At 52.6% G+C, this 21,483-nt stretch overlaps 1 protein-coding gene across 1 annotated transcript; it reads left to right on the top strand.

Moving 5' to 3' along the window:
- The first annotated feature begins 1,717 nt into the window (after positions 1 to 1,717).
- LOC122365790 (zinc finger protein 628-like) lies at positions 1,718 to 13,504 on the top strand. Its single transcript, XM_043337326.1, has 10 exons — positions 1,718 to 2,287; positions 2,497 to 2,645; positions 3,307 to 4,607; positions 4,864 to 5,001; positions 5,462 to 5,689; positions 6,118 to 6,201; positions 6,499 to 6,636; positions 8,072 to 8,253; positions 10,452 to 10,716; positions 11,725 to 13,504. The coding sequence occupies exons 1-10, from the start codon at positions 2,139 to 2,141 to the stop codon at positions 12,352 to 12,354; spliced, it is 3,264 nt and encodes a 1,087-aa protein (XP_043193261.1). The 5' UTR covers positions 1,718 to 2,138; the 3' UTR covers positions 12,355 to 13,504.
- The last annotated feature ends 7,979 nt before the right edge of the window (positions 13,505 to 21,483 follow it).

The following is a 21,483-nucleotide window of genomic DNA, read 5'->3' as shown; positions in this document are numbered from 1 at the left end:
CCTGCCCAGCGTCACTATACCCGTTAGGATATATCACGTCCTTTATCACCGTGAGACTGCAGAATGTCTCAGTCTGTAGCTATATCTACGAGGGTACCAAACTACTGGCGGATCTAAGGGGGACATTTGGGGCAAATGCCCCCGGTTCCCCTGCAGCGCCCGAAATCGACGAAAATGATCGTTTCTTTTTGAAGGATAAAACGAAAACTAAACAACTTTTATAAGAAAAAGTATCTTTTAAACTGCACAGCAGTGCGAAAGGATTCGAAATCCGATGGTTTTTAGAATTTGGTGAATTTTTTGGGGGGGTAGAGCCCCCCGCAGCGTCCAAGACCGCCTTGCTATATCTACCAATAGGATTTGGAGGAATCTGGAGGATTTTTGTAACTGATCTGGAGGATTACAGCATTCCCCATCTGGCAGCACTGTAATGCATTTTAACGTAGTTTATTATATTTTAAGCGAGTGCATTAGCTATGTGGACTGGAGACTATACATTCCATGACTTACTAACATTTCAATTTATTTAGATTGTCACATGGAGAAACAATTATTTGTTTTTTGAACTATGGAGAGAAGTTTGGTTGCGGGCAGTTGACCTCCATTTTTAATTTGTTGATTGAAATATTATGTATTTAATGTTTCTATAGCCCTGAACATGCTATGTATGCTTTGGGGTTTGATGAATGATAATCAGCAATTTTTTGTGACGTAGATGACTGGTAATCGCCACGCCATGTGTGGATCGCCCATGATTGTAAATACAATACAATACAATACAATTCAGTGTTTGGTTTTTCCCATGCACTTCGGCCCAATCTTACCAAATGCCGCGCATTCACAGCATTTGGTAACATTCAGAACTATTCCACATTCACTTATTCATTCATTCAGGCAATATTCACAATCATTCACACTATCAAAACTATTGGACAAGATTAGCTGGATGTACACAAAAAGGATATCTTTGATATCAGTGCTGAGCTGAGTGCCGTAAACTTTGGCTAGTGCTGCCAAATCCTATTTACGGCACTGGTAAGATTGGGCCCTTGAGCGTGTAGTGTGCAATAGTACCACCAGCATTTTTCAGCTAATTCCTATAATTCCACAGCAGACAGCAATAAATAGCAGTCAATAATTTTTGATACCTAATAGAAAAGGTGTCTGCACAGAAGAATACCCGTTCTACTTTGCATGCAGGCAAACAAGCTCATGGGAATTTAATTTCCATTGGCATTGGGTCTGGGTGACATTCCTTGCTTTTAGTTGGTGGTTGGCCTTTAGCCTTACTAAAAAACATACATCCAGGAATGATAGCAGATAGGTAGCCTGCAGCTCAATGGGTTCAAATTAAATGTAATTGAAATTGGAAATAACATTGAAATGCTAGAAATGTTTTATGGCATCATTGACTCATGACATGAAGACTTTGACCTGTAGTCTGCATTGCTTTTGTCTATTTTGTTTTTGGTTATTGAAGGATGATGCATTTACCAGTGAAACTGAAGCTGGGGTCCCAATGATTTTAGACAGATGAATTGGGTCCAATGCTAAGCTATTGTTCCTTGTCCTTAATCTAACAATGATGATAAGTGGTACAGTTAATGCCATTTAATTCATTGGGGGGATGTCACTGACCTACTAACATAATCTGGCCTAGCCCAGCCGGCCCAGCCTAAGCCAACCCAACTTAACCTTACCCCTAGGCCCTAACCCATCCTTACCTAATTTCACATAGCCTTACCTAACTCGAACACCTATCCAACACCTAACACCTAACTGGTTGGGTGTTAACACTCTGTCCAGTCTGGCAGAGGGCTAGGTAAGATTATGTTTGGTCAGGGCAGTTTGCCCCTCAGTGGATCAATAGCTACAAAAGCTGCTGCACTAAAAAGTAACATGTTATTTTCAGATTCAGGCAACTCACCTGTTCAACTAACCTGTCGGGGTTCCCTACCTGATGGGCACAGCCATATGGAATAGTCCAGGAAGGAAGGAGGGAGGGAACCTGCAAACAGATACATGGAAAGGGTCAAAATTCTCCCTAAAAATGCTGTAGATCTCAGCTTCAGTAATGCTGATTCAACTGCAATGGCTTGATTAGAGCTAATTTAACAATTCTTACAGCAGAATTCAACATGGAATTTGAATGTTTGATATGCAGCACTACCTGTAAGCTCCGCAAAGGTAAAACAGTGCCAAATGAGCTGCAAAAATGGCAGGAAGAATGTCCCAAAAGGATGGACTCAGATGGACTCACATGGATCTTTGATCTCGACATCAAATGGTGAGGCATTCATTGTGTGCATTTTTTCTAGCAACTCATGTTTTGAGCTCTTTGTTTAGCTTTTTTATCTCAAAGTAATATCAGGCTGCTACCCTTGTATTGTTCGTAGGCTGCATTTGTTTCTGATGGGTGAGTCAGGGACACACTATCGCCGCCTCTGACCGCCCGGCCTGTCCCTCACCGACTGACGTGTGTGTCCGCGCCACTAGTCTGGACCGGGAGCGGTGCGTCTGCCGCACCTGCTGCGACCTGCTCAGCGACCTGGAGGGCTACGAGGCGCTGGCGCGCGGGGTGCGGGCCGAGCTGCTGCAGCGCCACCAGGCCGGCCGGGCGCACCAGCCGCTACCAGCCGACGACGGTCAGTCGGCGGAGCGGAGGGGCAGGGGCAACAGGAAACGGCGGGTCAGTGCCGCTGCCTGGGGAGGGAGATATCGCGATTTTAACATGGATTGGTGTTATTTGATTTATGAACCTATGGAAGTGAGGAGGTGAAAGTATGTCGGTTTGCGGAATGCTGACTTAAATATCTGGTGCCCCCACTCTATTGCCGTTATCGCTTGCCATCTGCAGTCTTTTTCGCTATCACCAGTATGTACTTATGCACTGACGGGTCGCTGGTCGGTCTGAACTCCGTTCTGCGTGCGGCCAGTCTGACCCTCCCTCCGCCGACTCGGCAGACTCTGTCAGTCTGACCCTCCCTCCGTGTGAGTCTGACCCTCCCTCCGTGTGAGTCTGACCCTCCCTCCGTGTCAGTCTGACCCTCCCTCCGTGTCAGTCTGACCCTCCCTCCGCCGACTCGGCAGACTGTCAGTCTGACCCTCCCTCTGTGTCAGTCTGACCCTCCCTCCGTGTGAGTCTGACCCTCCCTCCGTGTGAGTCTGACCCTCCCTCCGTGTGATTCCGACCCTCCCTCCGTGTGAGTCTGACCCTCCCTCCGTGTCAGTCTGACCCTCCCTCTGTGTCAGTCTGACCCTCCCTCCGTGTCAGTCTGACCCGCCCTCCGCCGACTCCGTCCTCAGATGAGCCGATGGAGGAGGAGGTGGAGCCTCCCGCCCCGGAGCCGCGCCGCAGCGGCCGGAGGAGCGGCGTCCACCCCACGCCCTCCGACCCGGCGCCGGAGTCGGCCCGGCCCTCCTCATGCCACAGTGACGTCGTTCCGCTCGGAGACACACCAGTAAAGACCGAGGAGCCGGACGCTGCGGCTGACGTGACCCCGACCCCCGTCAGGACGGCCAGGAGAGGTCGGCCGCGGGGCAGAGGTAGAGGCAGAGGCAGAGGTAGAGGTAGAGGCAGAGGCGGAGGCGGAGGGCGTGGCAGAGGGAGGTTGGTGGGACTGCTGGGAGTAGTGGGAGTACCGGCGGTACCACCGGCGCCGGCGCCGGCCAGGGGGAGGGGAGTCAGAGGCAGGAGGGCAGCAGCGGCGGCGGCGGCCGCCGCGGCCGCGGCCGAGGCTGTGGGGCCGAGGGGCAGGAGAGCGGCGGCGGCGGCGGCGGCGCAGCGGCTCAGCGCCGAGTCTCAGAGCGGCAGCGAGAGTGACGCCGAGTCGGCGGCGAGCGGCGGCCTCTCGGCGCCGGAGATGGACGCCAGTGACAGTGACGACGTGGTCTCGGTGCGGGGCGCGGCCGTGAAGCCGGCAGAGCACGTGGAGGTGGTGCTGGACACCTCTGTGGACGGGGACGGCGCGGCCGGGGCTGACGGCGCGGCGGAGGACAGCGGCGCAGCGGCGGACGGCGTCCCCTCCCCCGCCGCCGTCGATATGGATGACGGCGGAGCCACCTCCGATGACGGCGGAGCCACCTCCGATGACGGTGGCAGGTCCGATGACGACCGGGACTTTGACTACGACCCGAGTCCCGCCAAGCGGCTGCAGGCGGAGCGCGCGGTGCGAGCGGCGCGGGCGGCGCGCAGGACGGCCGCCCCGGCCCCGGCGCCGGACTCCAGTAAAAGGAAGTACCGGCGGCACGGCATCTTCTGCGCTCACTGCGGCCTGGACTTTCAGACGCGCACGGCGCTCAACAAGCACGAGCGCCGCCTGCACCGCGACGTGGCCGCCGTGAACGGGTGCGCCATCTGTCCGAAAAAGTTCAAAAGCCGCAGCTCGCTCGTCTCCCACCAGCGGATAGTGCACGGCGAGGGCCAGAAGTGCGACCACTGCGACGTCGTGTTCCGCGGCTTCATCGAATATTACCGTCATCTGTCGAGCGTCCACGATATTAAGACATTTGTGTGCGACCTCTGCGGCGCTGGGTTCGCCAAGCGCGTGCTGCTCAACAAACACCAGAAAAAGGAGGCCAGGGAAATCAAACTTCAGCAGCGGCTGGTGAGTGTGAGACTTGTGTGGTATTCTCACTGCTATGGGTACTTCATCTCTATGCCTTATTCATGAGTGCTAGATGTATCGTATGAAAGTAACAGAACATGTGCTGCTCATAAAGTGTGCTGCTTTGCCTGCTCGTTATGGTCAGCAGCAGCTCAAAGTCCGCCTGGTTGTACCTGCACTAGTGACACTGTGTCCGCTGTTCAGTGCCCACAAGGTCCGCCGCCGCTCGGACTGATGGCCCCTCTCCGTCCGCCAGGAGCGGCTGCGCAGGCTCAAGTGCTCGGTGTGCGACTACCGGCCGCTGATGACACAGGCGCACCGCGCCAAGACCGTCTACACGATGATCCGCGACCACGAGTACCGGGCGCACGGCCTGCACGCCACCGTGGGGCCGGTCAGTCCCGAGACACAGTCTGACTCTCCCCTCTCCTGGGGAACGGGTGGGCATAATACATCATACTAGGGTCTTGGATGCAAGGTAGTCGTTTCTTTTTCAAATTACAGTATCTGAATTATGACTAACTAGTCTTTTTACCGAGGTTATATCGTTCTTCTCATTGTTTTAATCAGATCCAATGGGGGATGGGGGCTTTTCTGCTCCATATCCACCTATTGTTGTAATCAGATCCAATGGGGGATGGGGGCTTTTCTGCTCTCTATCCACCCAGACCGTCTAACTCTTGCTCCCCCCCCCCCCCCCCCGTCATGGACCCTGAGCTGAATAGATTTGAGTTGAGTCGATCTCGCTGCCAGGACCCTGAGATAAGTCTATCCTGCCGCCACGCCCCTGAATTTAGTTGATCTCGCAGCCTGTCAGGACCCTGAGCTGAGTGTTTTTCTCGATCCGCCGCCAGGACCCGGTTGCGGCTGCCATCAGTGACAGCGGCGTGGCCGCCGAGCCGCCGGCAGCGGCCGCCGGCCAGTCGGCGCCGGCCGCCGTCGAGGACTTCATCACAGTGACGGCCAGCGGCGAGGTGACGACGCCGGCCGTGCCCGAGCAGCGCTTCCCCTGCAAACAGTGTGGCAAGGTGTTCGGCTGCCGGTTCGCCCTGAAGAAACACCAATACGTTCACAAGGAGAAGGTGAGCTCTGACGCTCGCCCGTGTGTGTGCGTGTGTTCTGGCCCACACTGCAGTGTTCGCTGCCTTTTCTGTCCTCGTGACTCACGGACTATCTTTATTATCATTGTGTTTTGTGAGACTTACCAGTCTTCGCCATCGCCGATCTCTAGATATATCTCCTGCCAATTCTGAAAATCGCAGTTCTCTGCGAGTTGTGACACATCGCTGCATCAATGTACGTTCTAAGATTTTCAGTCGTTTCGATGCGTTATTGTGTTGTGTATCTGTTAATCAGGGTGCCGCGGGAGGGTGGTCGGGGCGCCCCTTCTCTCGGCCGCTGTCTCCCTATCGCTGCTTCCTTACCTCCCTGCCCGTTGGCTGTCTGTGTTCCGGGCGGGACAAGGAGCCCCGTCCCTCACCCCGTCCCTCACCCCCTCTGTTCCGGACAGGTGGTGCCCACCGAGCCGCCGACTATGGTGGTGTGTGAGCTCTGCGGCAAGGAGGTCAGCAGCAACTACCTCAAGATGCACCAGGTCAGTCGCCGCAACATAGTGCAGGACATTGGTCGAGGCGCAGTATCATTACATATAGCATTTAATCGCCACATGCTGTACCTAAAATAAGCTTAAATCATTATTTTATTTGCTGTGAATCATTATATTATTTGCTTCATTTTATCAGTTGTGAGTACGACAAATTAATGGTAATGATTACTGAGCTAGTCTTGCTCTACGTCGGGAAGTTTCACCCAAACCAAAATGTGTAAAAGTTTATTTTGCTGGAGCCCGTTCAGACGATTAACTTCTTTCTGACCACGTCTTTCCTCTCAGGAGGTCGTGCACAAGGTCGGAGACAAGCCGCGCTACACGTGCAAGTACTGCGGGAAGCAGTACCACAAGACGGAGAAGGACCACTACATCTCCCACGTGCAGCAGAAGCACCTGCTGCACGAGTTCCCCTGCACGGAGGTCAGTCGCCCCGCCCCTGGACCCGGGAGGGGGGGGGGGGGGGGGTACACTGCGTGCGTCCGCTGCCACCTGTATGTAGCCCTAGCACGCCACTAAACCGGTTCACGCAATATGAGTCACAAGCGGAAACACAGTGATTTGCGTGAACTGAGGAAACACAATCGAAACACCCCACGTGCCTGGATGTTCGTCCACTCATAAGAACGGGTGACGTCATGGATGCTGACGAGTTCGCGGAAGCTGTCGACTCGGGGCCCCACGTGTGTGCTCTGTACATACGGGGTCGTTACATGCACCGCCATGACGTGCGGAGGCCATTGAGGAGCGGGCTACACGCGTCGGCTGTCTGAGTTTGACGTGTGTGCAGTAATAGTCCGGTGGAGACACGAGGGGGGCTGTAATGTGACTCAACGCGGTCAATATGCGACATTCGGAGATTCCCCTATCGCTGTGGTTTGGCATATGTCAGGGCTCGGCTCAGATGATGTCCATTAGCTGGGCCGTGCAGTAATTTGGAGATGTTTAGCGATAGCCTACTATGAGCAGCTGAATAACCGAATTTGTATTGCATATATGGATACGATTCCACTCATGGTATATCGATGTTGGAGTCGGTAGTCCACGATCACCAAACCTATGACAGGTTCTCTGGAATTCGCTGGGCAGTGATGGCCCGGACTGATTGACATCACTGCCATTTGACCCACCCATAGTCCCGCCTGCATTTCGGCATGCTGTCAGTCACAGGCTCGTTTCTGCAGTTTGTCGATCCGATCCTACCCCGGTCGGCCCCGTTGCGTCATCTCTGTATATATGTACCTGTATCTGGCAGTTTAACCAGCGATCGCTGGCTTCACGTCCGCGTCCTTATTGCGGTGGCTGGTTTCATCAGTCCCAATGGCTGATCGACGTACCCATTTCTGGGAATGGGTCGCACCGGACGGCCAGGTCACTGTATTGCTTATCGGACTGCGCGGTAGCCGGTGAAGCGACGTGTTTCGAACGTTTCATAAACCGCCCGGTACGTCTCATACGCGGGCGGCGGCGACTCTCATAACCGGGCGGAGTTATGACATTCAGTATTGGATGGTGGCCGCCCTAACAGTGTCGTTTTATTGAGCTTTTCGTATGCGTTCGCTAATACGGATCGTTCGCACTGTGCATATGAGATGGAACAATAACCCCACACCTTTAGCTGGCCCTACATCAGTTATAGATTGTGTCTGACGTCTTATTTTCCCATGTCTTCTAGCTCCCACTCTTTTTTTGGTATAAGCTTACCATATCTCGCACATGAGTCGATGACATGTGATGATGTTCGTTTTTTGCCACGCTCGTTTGGCGTGTGCCGTATAATGTACTACATGACTTGGTATGACGCCCCCTCCCCCTCACTGCTGTCTGCTCTGACCGTTACCCCCGTGCCCCTCCCCAGCCGGGCTGCGGCCGCACGTTCAGGCACGAGCGTGGTCTGCGCCGGCACGTGCACGCCATCCACGAGTTGGCGTACGTGTGCGGCACGTGTCCGGAGCGGTTCGGCTCGCTGTGGAAGCGGGACAAGCACCGCGCAGAGGAGCACGGACAGTACGACTTTATCTGCAGCGAGTGCGGGCTCAAGTGAGTGGGGAGGAGAGGAATGGATAGGGAAAGAGGGAGGGGGAGAGGAAGACCGGAGGAGGGAGACCGGAGGAGGAAGGGTTATGAGACTAAGAAGCAGGCAGGCATGCAGAGGACTGAAGAGAAGAGTTTTTTTTTTCTAGTAAGTAACATTCCAGTGTCTGACGCTGGCGGTTTACGGAGCTCCTGGCGCCGTGCCGTGCCCTGTCCCAGTCGCTCCGCCCGATCGTCCTGTGCCTGGGAGCTTCTGCTCTCGATCCGTCCGGTAACGTCCGTTTGGTGCGTCAGAGTCGGCGGACCGGCCCCGATTTCAGCGCCCACACCGGCGGCTGTTCGGTTTTGGTGAGAGATCCGGCCGGGACGGTCACGCTAGAAAAGAGTGGCCGACGAAAGCCGGGTACTGGGTTAGGAGTGCCACCAGACTGACTGGGGCCGCCGGTTGGCTGGTGTCATTTTACACGCTTAAGGCGTATTTTGTGGTGTTGTGAACGCGCGATAAAATGTTGGACGGCCGTGCCGAGCCTCACAGTAGCGGTCCGACGCCATATTAGGGGGCGGTCATGTGTCGGATGGCTGGGGAATTTTATATCGGTTCGATTGTATCAATATCAGTGCGGTACCGAACACCAGATCTGCTAATGGAACTGTTCACACCTGGAGGATAGAGCAGGCCGTTACAAGGCAAACACGGGGGAGAATTACGGGAGCACTCTGTTGTTTGCTGCGCTACTGTAACTTTCAATTTGCCTGGCCGGTTTCCTCATGTCGGTAATCCGATCGCATAAAAATTGTGTTAATAATCAATTTACATCGATCTAATTATCGTATTTCCTTTGATTTACTTATTTCCTGGTATCATCCCTTCGTACGTTCTTCCTTTGGATATATCGTTGCCCAATCAATGCATAATTTCGTCCTTCAATCGGATTTGCTGCACAAATCCCGAGGAAAGTGGCACTTTCCTGTGCATTCCCGCTGTGTTCACGGTGCAGTCGCGCAGTGTCGCGCCGTCCTGTCTGGCGGGCGGGCCGACCGCGACACGGAACACAGACTCGGTGGCCGGCACTGTTCGTGGAACAACTACCTCCAGCGGCCCCCGGTCCGCTCCCGGGCTGGCCCCGTCTTTGCCCCTGCCGCTCCCCATTTCCCTCCACAACTCATCTTACTCATTAGGTACTCGCAAGCTTAACTGATGGTGAGATCATAGTCTTCCGGGGCTCTTACATCTGTTCAGCCCTCCCCACCCCACCTCTTACCGTCTCCTCCCGCCCCGCCTCGGTCTGGCCTCGTCCCTGCCCCCTTGCCCCCGCTCCCACGCTCTCCCAGGTGCCGTCCGCGCCCCACCACCCCTCCTCTGCTCTGCCCGACAGTGTGTGACGTGCCAGTGTCCGCGGGACTGGGCGCTAATGGTCGCCTTGTCCGGTGGCTTGTTCAGGCTCTCTGACATGGAAAAATCACCTGCACGTGTCGCGTTTGGCCGGCCGCCTCTGTCAAGGCCGGGCCGCTCCTGGCAGTTGTCCTGTGGGCTGGGGTTTGTCGTGACCGCTACTGGGGGATGGCCATGCGTGCGACACTGGGTAGATGGGGATACAATCACGACACAGGCTTTACGGCGTAGCGTGGGACCCGGTGAGGTCACTGCAAATACGTCTCCGACATCAAAGGGTCATAGGTATTCATACATGTCTCGTGTCTCTGATCTTAGATGTTTGCTGAAATGCTAAGGCGAGGATTAGGTAGCTGAAGACATGACTGGAATGACTGTCTTCAATATTGATTTGATGTGAATGCATAAGTGAATTTCTGGCATTGGAAGATTGTGTTTCGATCCTTAAACGTTACGTACAGTTGAGGGAGAATTCATCTTTTCATCGCATATCTCAAAAGCCGTTCTTCAGTTAAGTAGACATCAAAGGGGGTTAATGAATTCGAACAATGACGCTCTTGTCCTACCAGTAACTGCGCCTGTTATGTCCACGACTGCATATTAAATCACCGGCTTCATTTTCTCCAGAACTCTGTGTCCGAGCTCTCTGGTGGCCGTTCAGTGATTTTGAGACAAACCAATAGAGTGATCATCATTTCCCGCCCTATTCTGTTCAGTGCCCTCGTTCTGCGCGCCACGTTTCCGTTGTATGTTGCGTTGTGTTTCATGCAGCCACCCCGCTAACCCCGCCGCCGTCCCGTGCCGCCGGCAGGTTCTTCCGGCGTGCCGAGCTGGAGATCCACGAGCGGCGCGTGCACACGCTGCTGCTCAAGTACAAGTGCTCCGTGTGCAGCATCCGCAGCGAGGAGCGGCGCAAGCTGCTCAACCACGAGCATACGCAGCACGGTCTGCACGCGGCGCCGCTGCCCGAGAACAACCCGGAGGGGCTGCCGGCCTACCCGTGCCCGGACGTCGACTGCTTGCTGGTGTTCGGCTGCGGCCTAGCCGTTAAACAACACGCCGGCGAGGTGCACCAGGTCAGTCACTGGGGAACGGCCAACGGGTCACTGAGGGAGGCACACCGGGTCAGTCACTGGGGGAGGCACACCGGGAGACACCCACCGGGTCACTGAGGGATGCACACCAGGTCAGTCACTGGGGAACGCACACCAGGTGAGTCACTGAGGCAGGCCCACCAGGTCACTGGGGGACGCCCGCCAGGTCACTGAGGAGGGAGAGGGGAGAAAGGGAGGTAGCCAGAGAGCGGGAGAGAGAGGGGAAAGAGAAGGGATGAATTGACTGGTCTCTGGTCTTTCGATGGGCCGATGATTCGGGTGATAGGGTAAAGGGCTCCTGCTCCGTGACCGATGGAGCATTGACTGGTCTGGTTCCTGAACCTGAGGAGGTCGGCACACGGCCTCGCCGCCCCGCTGTCGGAGGACAGCCCGGCGGGTCTGCCGGCCTCCGTTTGAGCCTGCTTCAGGGGAGGAGGCGAGCATGGGGCTCGCACTGAGACCCCAGCGTGTTACCGGTCGATGCGGGTGGTAGTTTAGCGTAGGATATGCTGGCTGGCTGGTGATATCTCCTTGTCAACAGATTCGTACGAATATTCTCCTTTTCAGTCTTACGAGCACACGACTATCAGACTTAGCTCGGCATAGCACACGGCGGGCACAATTAACTTATATATCTTTTAAACTAATTTTAATAGATGAAATTCCGTAGGTAATTTTATCATGTTTTTTTTTTTGCCGATTAGAACCAGAAAAAAGCCCGGGATTATCGCATGTTCATTGCACCATTTCATAGGTAAGTTCTCCGTTCCCATGTGAACGTTTCATGATTGCTGTTCCCATCACATTTCCTGCTCGGCCTGAAATCATTTATTGATGTTCTGTTCATAGACTGCATCCTAATTATACATCCCTGAAGTTGTATGGGCTCTGCTGCATTTGTACATTTTTATCGCATTTAATATAGCTAACTGATTCTCCTTTGCAGTAACGTTAAATTTGCGTAGTAATTTCAATCTTCCTTGCTTCCAGATAAGGCTGGACATTTATGGCAAGCCCAAAGTGCCCCTAAGAAAGCGAGTCGTCGCCAACAAAGCGCCGCCGCAGCCGGTGGACGTGTCGCTGGTGGCGCCGGGGCGGCAGCGGCCGGCCGGCCCTGCCGGCCCCGGCTCCTCTCAGTCTCTTCAGCTGGCCGGCCCGGCTGCTCCCGGCCCGGCCGCCCCGGGCACCTCTCTCCTGCGAGCTGTCCCCGCGGCCCACGGCGCCTCTCTGCAGCCGGCTGTCCCTGCCGGTCCCGGCCCCTCCGTCCCTGCGGCCCCGGGCACCTCTCTCCTGCGAGCTGTCCCCGCGGCCCACGGCGCCTCTCTGCAGCCGGCTGTCTCCTCGGCCCCGGGCCCCTCCGTCCCCGCGGCCCACGGCGCCTCTCTGCAGGCTGCCGGCCCGGGCCCCTCGCTGCAGCCGCCGGCTGCCCACTCGGACGTCTTTACCCACCTGCTGCACCGCGCGATGAGCGCCGAGGCCGGCGGCGGCCTGCAGCAGCAGTACGGCGCGGGCCCGGGCGCGCTGAACCCGTTCATGCAGCGGCCGCCCGCCGCCGAGATGGGGCTGCCGCTGCTGCAGAGACCGGCGGGTCACGGCGTGTTCGGCTCCATGCTGCAGTGAGCGGCGGCGGTGCAGTGAGCTGTGGGCCGTCTGGGGACCGGCTGTAGGACAGTGGAGGGCGGGGTGCGGGGGTGGTAGCGGCCCTGTGGTGTAACGAGATCGGCCAGAGAGGGATATAACCGGAGCGGCTGATGACGCCGTCTGGTGGTCTCAGGTGATGGGAGTCCCTCGTGTCCTCCACAGTGAGAAGTTCAGTATTATTTCCGGTTACAGTTACGTTAAAGGTGCGTTATGTGAAGCGATATCCGTAGAGCGCCTAGAAATCTGTATATAGGTGAAAAAGTCATCCTTCCACACATTTATGTGAGAGGGTTGTTTCGAATGCTGTTCAAAAGTGTAATGAACGATAGAACAATTGATTGCCCCTTCAAGGTTGATGATTCTCGCTCACTTTAGTTGCTCATATGATGCGTACGTTTACTTTCACCAATATCTGTTTACTTTCGCTTTTCTCAGTAGTCATTTTCAGTTTGTTTCCGCAATGTACCTTTGGTGCTGTTTCATCCAGGTCACTGAAACGTTTCCAATATGTGTGAATATTCGAACTGACCATGGAGTACTGAGTGTCCCCCTCCCAGGACTCCGTGGTGTGCGAGCTGCCACGCTGTCGTGCGTTGACGAAACTCTGCGCCTGTGACACTCGTTTCTCTGTGTCTCTGTGAGAGCAGTGTGCAGCTACCTGGGCGTCTGTGGGCGGCACGAGATTAGTTGATATTACCGCCAGCGCCGGTAGAACGTTCTCGGAATGGTTATAGTGCCCCCTCACCGGGTACCGCCACGTGTGGAGAAGTTCAGCTGGGTTCGTCCAGGTGCACTCAGCGCCGAGTAGTGTGTCGTGGGAACCGTCAACTGCCAGCTGTGTTGGACACAGACCATTCGTAATGTGATGGGACGTGGGTTTCTCCCGGAGTTAAACCACGCCGGGCTGTAGGTAATGTGTCTTCTTTTCGCTGTTTTGTTTTCTGTGCTGCCATGAGCCTCCTTTTTGCGCATTATTTTCATGTCATATCGACACAAGAGAATTAGGCTCGTTGGTTTTGCCTGAAGTAATCACTTGTTTGTATTCGCCTGTCATCTGTTCGCTTCCTCTGTTCTAATCATGTGTTGCAATTGCCTTTTGGGTCGCATGAAATATAACATCGATCCACAGTTCCGTCGTGTGTGCGGCTGAACGTGTTTGGGGCTGGTGCGCCGGGACTCGCGGCTCTTCTCTCCTCGTAGGCTCTTCGACTCACCAGGGGTCCGCTTGTCGAAGACAGGAAGGAGAGGGGCCCTTTGATGGCGCGAGGTCACACTGCAGACGTTAAAGACCCCGGGAGGCACCAAATAAAGAGAAAGGGGCATTCGTCGGACGCGGGAGGTCTCTAATGGCAGACGAGTTCATAAGCCAAGTTTACAGTCCACTCTGCTTCATGTATTGGGAAGCGTGCGATTGAAGTGATAAAACTCGCACATTTGAGACAGGTTACCCAGTATTCCGCCAAGGAGTTCTCAGAGATGGGTTGTTTTGCGGCTCCACCGCGGTGAAAAGTCGCCGTGTCTGTCTCAGTCTGTCGGGCGCTGCCGTCTGTTGCGTAACAGCCGTGAGGTCTTGGTCAGTCCTACCGAGCCTGTTGTTCGTGTCATACACGTTCTGAGTCGCCCCTACACGAGCATGGGATGTATCACGCGGGACGATCGCTGCTACCTGGGACCGACTGGTCTGGCAGGGAGAGCTCAGAGTGTGGAGGGGCCGAAAAACACTGGCCACGTCACCGACATATCAGCGTTCAGTGTGGCCAAATCGCTAACGAGCGTGATTGCGGAGATTAGGTGCTCGCCAATACACGGGAAGTTAACCCGCGCACCGACGGGGGGGGGCGGATATCCGCCCCCCCCCCTGAGGTTTTCGCGAATAACGGGAAAACCGCGGCGCGTAGCGCCGCGAAATTTGGTATGACTATAACCTCATCAATTTTATACATGGTGTGCAAGTTTGAACCTCCTACCTTTTAAGGTCAGGTCACCAGGTCACTTTGAATGACTCAACCTCAAGTCACTTTTTTGTAACTTTGTCACCGTGCCAGAGCTACAGTAGATGTCGGAGGCCTTTGAAAGTCGCAGGATATTATTAGGTCATTAGTAGCTACAATTTGTATATCTCGGAATTTTGATATCGGTGACCTAAGGTCAGGTCAATTTCGCGACCTCCCCATTATAAGTCAATGGGGGAAAAATCAACTCCCTGTTTTTACCACTAAAACGGGTCGAAATGGCCCCATATACCATACATGACTTCATATACGATCAACCTTCACTACCTTGAGGTCTGTTTTGCTGTTGGGCAGCTGTGAGGTCATGTGACGTCATCAAAGGTCACCAAAGGTTTTTGGCCAATAACTCCGTACAGGAACAAGATACAGACGCGTGGATGGTCTCATTGTGTTCAGCTCGTCAAGACGCATCGAATGATATACATGATGACCTCGAGGTCACGTGACCTGAGGTCAACCTTTGACCTTGACCTTTCGAGGTCAACATATATATCATTCGATGCGGATTGACGAGAGGATCACGATGATGCCCTTAGTTTGTTCCTATCTTGACTAATTCGAAAGTTATTCGAGAAAAACTCTCTCCATATCTAGCGCCGCCATTTTGACTTTTTCGACCCCTGTGACGTCATCTTTGACCTGACCTGAAAATGACCTTAGTAAAAATTGTAGATCTTGGCCGTGCGTATCCGATGCCGTTTACCGCTTGTCGCTATCTTGCTTCGTTCTCTAGATCTCAGGGGGGGGGGGGCGGTCATCCGCCCCCCCCCCGTCGGTGCGAAGTTGGCGCAGACCCCCGTCGGTGCGCGGGTTAATATGACAAAATAAATTGTGATGTGAGTGAAGCAGGGACGCGGGAACTACTTTCAGACTGGGGAGAGGGGGGTGAGCACACCATAATAGAGATCGACCTAGGGTATCCCCAAATCTAGTTTGCTTGCCAGTTTTAGGCCACTTATTTTTCATCCCTTGGCTTTTTGCAAAAAAGTGTGACATTCTGCCTTAAAATTGTGGAGGCACCGCCCCCACGGCCCCAGAGTTGGGGGAAGGGGGCAAGCTGCCCCCACTGTCCCCCCGGCTCCCGCGCCTATGGAGTGAAGTAAAAACTACACGAAGAAAATAATATGGCAAGGGGTGGTTGATATCTTATAAAAATCTATCGCTGGTATATCTTGCCGTGATAGGGCAGTCGCGGCATTATGATTCATGATGATCGGTATGATGATCGGGATTGCACAGTAGCGGATGCTTTATAAAATCACCAAAGCTCGGTGTCGTATTATGTTCGGGAAACTCCGAACAGTAGCTCGTTAGCCGTTGTTTGCTACTGTTGACAACTGTCCGGACAAGATCAGAAACAGATAGGTCTAGTTCAAACATCTCATTTATCGACCAATCAGGAAGGTTGTGCCGTACTATTGTAAAAGGAAGAGCGCCCCTTACCCAGAAGTCAGAGTCGTGCTGCGTCACGTACAAGCGTGCTGTGCAATGAGCTCGCGATGTGTTTGACGTGCTTTGTTTGAGACATTAGGAGGCTTATTTGTTCCGTGTAAGCATTTGTCATCTGCATTGCGGAACTCCGTCCTTTTTTACGCTGCTCGGTTGCCGTTTTCCCTCACTAATATGGAGATGTGGATCATCTTGCAGTGAAATGAAGCCAAAAATATAAACATCAATCTTGAGATTTAGCATCATGCTGCAAATGTTACCGTGGCACGTCGATCTGTGTGATGGAACCACATAATTCATTTCTTCATTCGATACAAAGTGGTTGTTGCCTCACAGTTTCATTACGCTCGAAATAAGGGAAAAATAGAAATAGCGTTTTATTGGCGTAAATTATCGGATGATAAAGAATAAAGATCGACACAAAAAAACGCGGCCGCGGCTGATGCTGATACCAACTGGCAAGTAGAAGTGGTAACGGAACTGAGATGGAAAGTGGCGTAGAATATTTCAAGAGGAGTCAGCCGTTGAAGCTTATAAAATTGCTCCTAGATGGCGCCAGCATAAACGCCTGGAAGTAGACTGCACCGCATGTCCGCTATATTGGATGGAGTTCTATAGCCTTGATTGGACCGTCTCCGGCGGCTAACAAGCAAACTGCTATCTAAGGAGAACTGACTTTTCAGTCAGCGATCGAATTTTTCATGCATGCGTTGTAGGCGCATACTTTTATTTTAGTGTGCCTTAACCCGCGCCCCGTAGGGCTACCGGCGGACCCTACCACCCGTAGGGGGGGGGGGGGGCGTTTCGGCCCCCCCCTAAGATCTCGGAAAGTTACCGGCCGATTTTCAAAATTCAAACGGCGTTCGATAGCCCCACCCGGGAACTACCTTGTGACCAAATTTCATTGACCTAGGTCAAACCGATGACGTCACAGGTCAGGTCAAAGGTCAGATTTTCACCGTTCACAGGCAATTCAAGAAATGTGCTGTGAAAGCGAGTAAATTGGTAATTTATTGAAAACCATCGATGGTACATTGTTCGTCAAACACATACTTTGCTATCTGAGGTCACTGATACCAGGTCAGGTCACAGCGAGGTCAGGTCACCGGGGGTCACAATATGAATGTGTCGTGTGATACATGTTTTATGGTCCATTTTACATGACAAATGCGATTATGTGGGTTAGGCAGCCTTTGGGGCCAGCCTAGGTCACGTTTTGGTGAAGGTCAGGTCAAGGTCAGGTCAAATTAGGTCAAATTTCAAAGTTGATATTTTTGCATAAAATGGGCATCGATTCGATGCAGCTCGTCACGGGGAGTCTAATGGTGGTCTTCGTTTTGCTCTACGAGTTCTAGAATTGCCAAAAATTGAGTTTGAAAATTTGACGTCATCATTTTTGAACAGTTTTTTTCGCTATAACTTGGCCAAAAAACGAGGTATCGATCTGAAATTTGGTATGTAGATAGAAGACGGTAGGCACTATCACATATATTCCGGTTTTTTCGAAACTCAAAAAACTTTTTGGATTTTTTGGCGAATATATCCAAAAAAATGCTTTTTTGATTTTTGGGGGCCAAAACTCAAAAAATTCAAAAATTCGAGATAGCAGTTTTGTAGCCCTGTCAATTCTACACCTTTTATGTCTTGATCATTTTTCTGTATCTTCAAAGCTGTAGTCCTGACAGGTCTTCTCGCGAAGGTCTTTTTTCGGTCGAAAATGACAGAACATGACGTCACTCTGACGTCATTTGTGGCCAACCTATCATAGCCTCTGGAAACATTTTTGGTCACAATGTGTAAAATTGATGCCCTGAGGGGTCCTGAAAGTTTGGTGGCGATATCTCCAGCCGTTTAGGAGATATCGACCGAAAAGGACAGGGGGGGGCCGTTTCGGCCCCCCCCCCTACGGGGCGCGGGTTAACCCTATTCCTGGCGGGGGGGCCTCAGGAGCCCCCCCCCCCCTGAGGTTTTTTGGTTATTTCTCCCAAACGCTTTGAGCTAGGAAGCTCAAATTTTCTGACAATTACTAAAAGGCTTTTACGCAACATTTCTGAAAATTTTGAGTTGATCTGACCTCAGGTCAGGTCACCAGAGGCGGTTTGGTGACCCTACCTCAGAAAAGTTTGCAATCACGCCAGAGCTAGAGTTTTCGACCGATCAATTTCTTCTCTTCAGGCTTTAGTTAGGGTACCAGTATGTGCAATTTGTTTATCTCAGCATTTTCATATCTGTGACCTGAGGTCAGGCCAGACTCGTGACCTTTACATTGCAAGCCTATGGGAAAATATTGAAACGCCTCCTGCTTCGTGTAAACGAGTCAAAACCACCCAATTCTTTCAGTATTATGGAAGATTATCTCATCGGTGATGATCCTGGTGCCGCTAATTGACAGGGGCACCGGCAAAGGTCATCTGAGGTCATGTGACGTCATAAATCGTTTTTCTGTAAATAAATCACGACATGATGGTGCTTAAGACTTGTAAGTGGTACCAAACTGCTCGCCTGGTCAAGGCGCGTCGTTGGGTATGCAGCATGACCATACCCCACAACCTCATTGATGAATGACCTGACCTCGACCTCAGGTCAAATTTCAAATTGACCTGTGAAGGTCATCACATACTTATTTCGCATCGCCTCGGCGAGAGCAACAAAAAATGTATTGGTTTTATGTCTCTATGTTTCTTAGTTTAATAGTTATATAGGTAACTAATTCCAAAACATTTTATCGTTGATGACCTCTGGTCAGACCTCAATATTGACCTGACCTGAAAATGTTTTTATGTAAAAGTTGTAGATCTTTAAACGACCTATCAAACGCCGTTCGCCGTTTGTCGCTGCGATGTGTAGTTTTTGAGATCTGAAGGGAGGGGTGGCCGAATCGCCCCCCCCCCCCCGCCAGTTTCTTGTCCCGGCGGAGCCCGCCAGGAATAGGGTTAAACGCATTCCAGAAAGAAGCCTTGTCTGATATTGACACTGGTTTATGATTATTTTCTGTTCGCCATTGCCGTATTCGGGTATTTGTGTTGTATGGGCTTCTTTTGACAGAGGTGAGGCCTGACGGACTGGGGAACATGGATCATAGTTCTAAACGTCTTGCCGTCCGGGGTGTCAGCGAACTGCGAGTTCATAGACTAAGCAGGGACGTAGCCAAGGGGGGGGGGGCGGAGGGGGCGCCCGCCCCTCCCTTGGGGTTTTCAGGAGGCCCCCCGAAAGGATTCAGGCCAACGTGGGCCTTCGGCCCACGTTGGCCTGAATCCTTTCGGCCTGAATCCAACGTGGGCCGAAGGCCCACGTTGGCCAAAATCACGTCGGAGGCGAACGAAATTCACCCGGGAATCTAAAAAATGACGTCAGAACAATCAGGGCCCTCTGACCAGCCTGACAAGTGACAGCTAGGACCCTTCTCATCTCCTGTGAATAACCACTGGTGTTTGTGTCTGACCGCTAGGGCCCCTCTGACTCCTCAGTAGAGAGGAGGCCCTCTGTGGATAGGAGGCCCTGTGTAGAGAGGAGGCCCCCTTAGAGAGGAGACCCACTGTAGAGAGGAGGCCCTCTGCAAAAAGGAGGCCCTCTGTAAAAAAGAGGCCCTCTGTAAAAAAGAGGCACTCTGTAAAAAGGAGGCCCTCTGTAGAGAGGAGGCCCTCTGTACAGAGGAGATCGTCTGAAGAGAGGAGGCCCTCTGTAGAGGAGGACTCCCTCAGTAGAAAGGAGGTCCTCTGTAGGTAGGAGGCCCTCAGTAGAGTGAAGGCCCTCTGAAGAGAGGAGGCCCTTTGCAGAGATGAGGTCCTCGGTATAGAGGAGGCCCTGTGTAGAGACGAGACTCTGAAGAGAGGAGGCCCTACATAGATAGGAAGCCCTCTGTAGAGAGGAGGTCCCTGTAGAGACTAGAGAGGAGGCCCTCTGTAGAGAGGATGCCCTCTGTAAAGGAGGCCCTCTGGAGAGAAAGACACCCTCAGCAGAGAGGAGGCCCTCTGTAGATAAGAGGCAATCTGTAGAGAGGAAGCCCTCTGTGGCTGTGTTGGTATTTTTACGATGGATGCAATTACCCAAACTATTTATCAGACCGTGGTGATATTCCATATAGCCATAGCCATGCTTCCATAGCCATGCTTCGCACAACTCATAATAATTTATTTGACCGGAAAATTAATATATACCTATCCATCGATTGTTTGTTTCATCTACGGCGTAAATGAAGCAAACCACCTGGACCTAGGAAAATTTACTAACGAAACCATGTTTTACTTACAGCAAGTAGGGGTAAACGTGGCATCATTCACACAGAAAAAAATTGATAACCGTATAGTTTCAATCTTGCAGACGTCAGTCAGGTCAGAATCGTGACAAGCCTATTGGAAAATATAATGAACTGTGTCCTGCTTCGAGAAAACGAGTCAAAACCACCCAATTCTTTCTGAATTACGTCAGATTATCTGATCTAAAAGCACCCAGGTGGCATTTACTGACAGGGGCACCGGGAAGGATCATCTGAGGTGAGGTGAGGTCATCAACAGTTTTTAGCCAATAAATCACGACATGATGGGGCTAAATAGTTGTTAGTGTACCAAACCGTTCGCCTGGTCATGACGCGCCGATTGGTACCCAGCATGACCTTCCTAGGTCAGATTTTGAAGTTGACCTATCTATGTAGGTCGTTATAAACCATGTTATTTGTTATGACCTCTGGCGACCTCAATATTGACCTGACCCAAAAAAGTTGTTTACAAAAGTTGTAAGTCGTTCAACGAACTATCAAACGCCGTTGCCGTTTGTCGCTACGATTCGTGCCTTTCGAGTTCTGACGGGGGCCAAAAAGGCCCCCGTCCACCCATTCCTCGCAGATCCTCCCCCTCCTGCTGCGGTCCGGCCGCCGCCGCCGCCGCCGGCGGCGCCCGAGTTTTTTTTTTTTTGCCAGTTACCATGCCACTCGGAGACTTGTGATATAATAAAGAAACATACCAGTGCGCTGGCCATATGAAAGCTGAACAAAAGTCTGCATTATGTTGTATATGTAATTATGTAGGCATGAGACCCTCTGTAGAAAGGAGGCCCCTTTAGGGAGGAGGCCCTCTGTAGAAAGGAGGCCCCCGGGATTCCTCCGCCCCTCCCTTGGCCAAATCCTAGCTACGTGCCTGAGACTAAGTTCTCTTTATTGGAGACAACAGACCGCTTCCTATGCATGGTCTTGCAACTGGTGCGGAAGGCGTAACATTTTTGACAGATTTGGCCGTCGACCGTCTGCGAGGGCGAAAGGCGCCCTCTCGTTTGATTTGTCCCGGCCTGGTCCAAACTTGTGCAAACTCTGAACTACTAGTTATCGCTTATACGGATTGTTATAGCTTGGCATAGTGATCGGAGTTCAGTCAGCAGAATCGCAGACCGATACTGCTTAACCCGTGACCGATTGAAAAGTTGCATCATTAGTCAAGAGTACCTATAGGCACCATTAATGGGGAACGAGTAGGCCACTTTTAACTTTGGGGATAAATGTGAGGACTGGGATCTTATTTACTGTGGTTCTAAATGCGGCATCCCCCCCCCACCACCACCACCAGGCACCACCCCCAAACAGGGGCGGATCCAGCATTTTGCCAAGGGAGGGGCTGTTCCGAATCGGGGGCCCCCCATCGATGGGGGCCCTACCTAC

The sequence above is a fragment of the Amphibalanus amphitrite genome, unplaced genomic scaffold (assembly GCF_019059575.1).
Source record: "Amphibalanus amphitrite isolate SeventyFive unplaced genomic scaffold, NRLGWU_Aamphi_draft 000763F_arrow, whole genome shotgun sequence".
NCBI lineage: Eukaryota > Metazoa > Arthropoda > Thecostraca > Balanomorpha > Balanidae > Amphibalanus > Amphibalanus amphitrite.
Note: the sequence above shows the minus strand (reverse complement) of the source record. Positions and strands in the feature narration are given on the sequence as shown.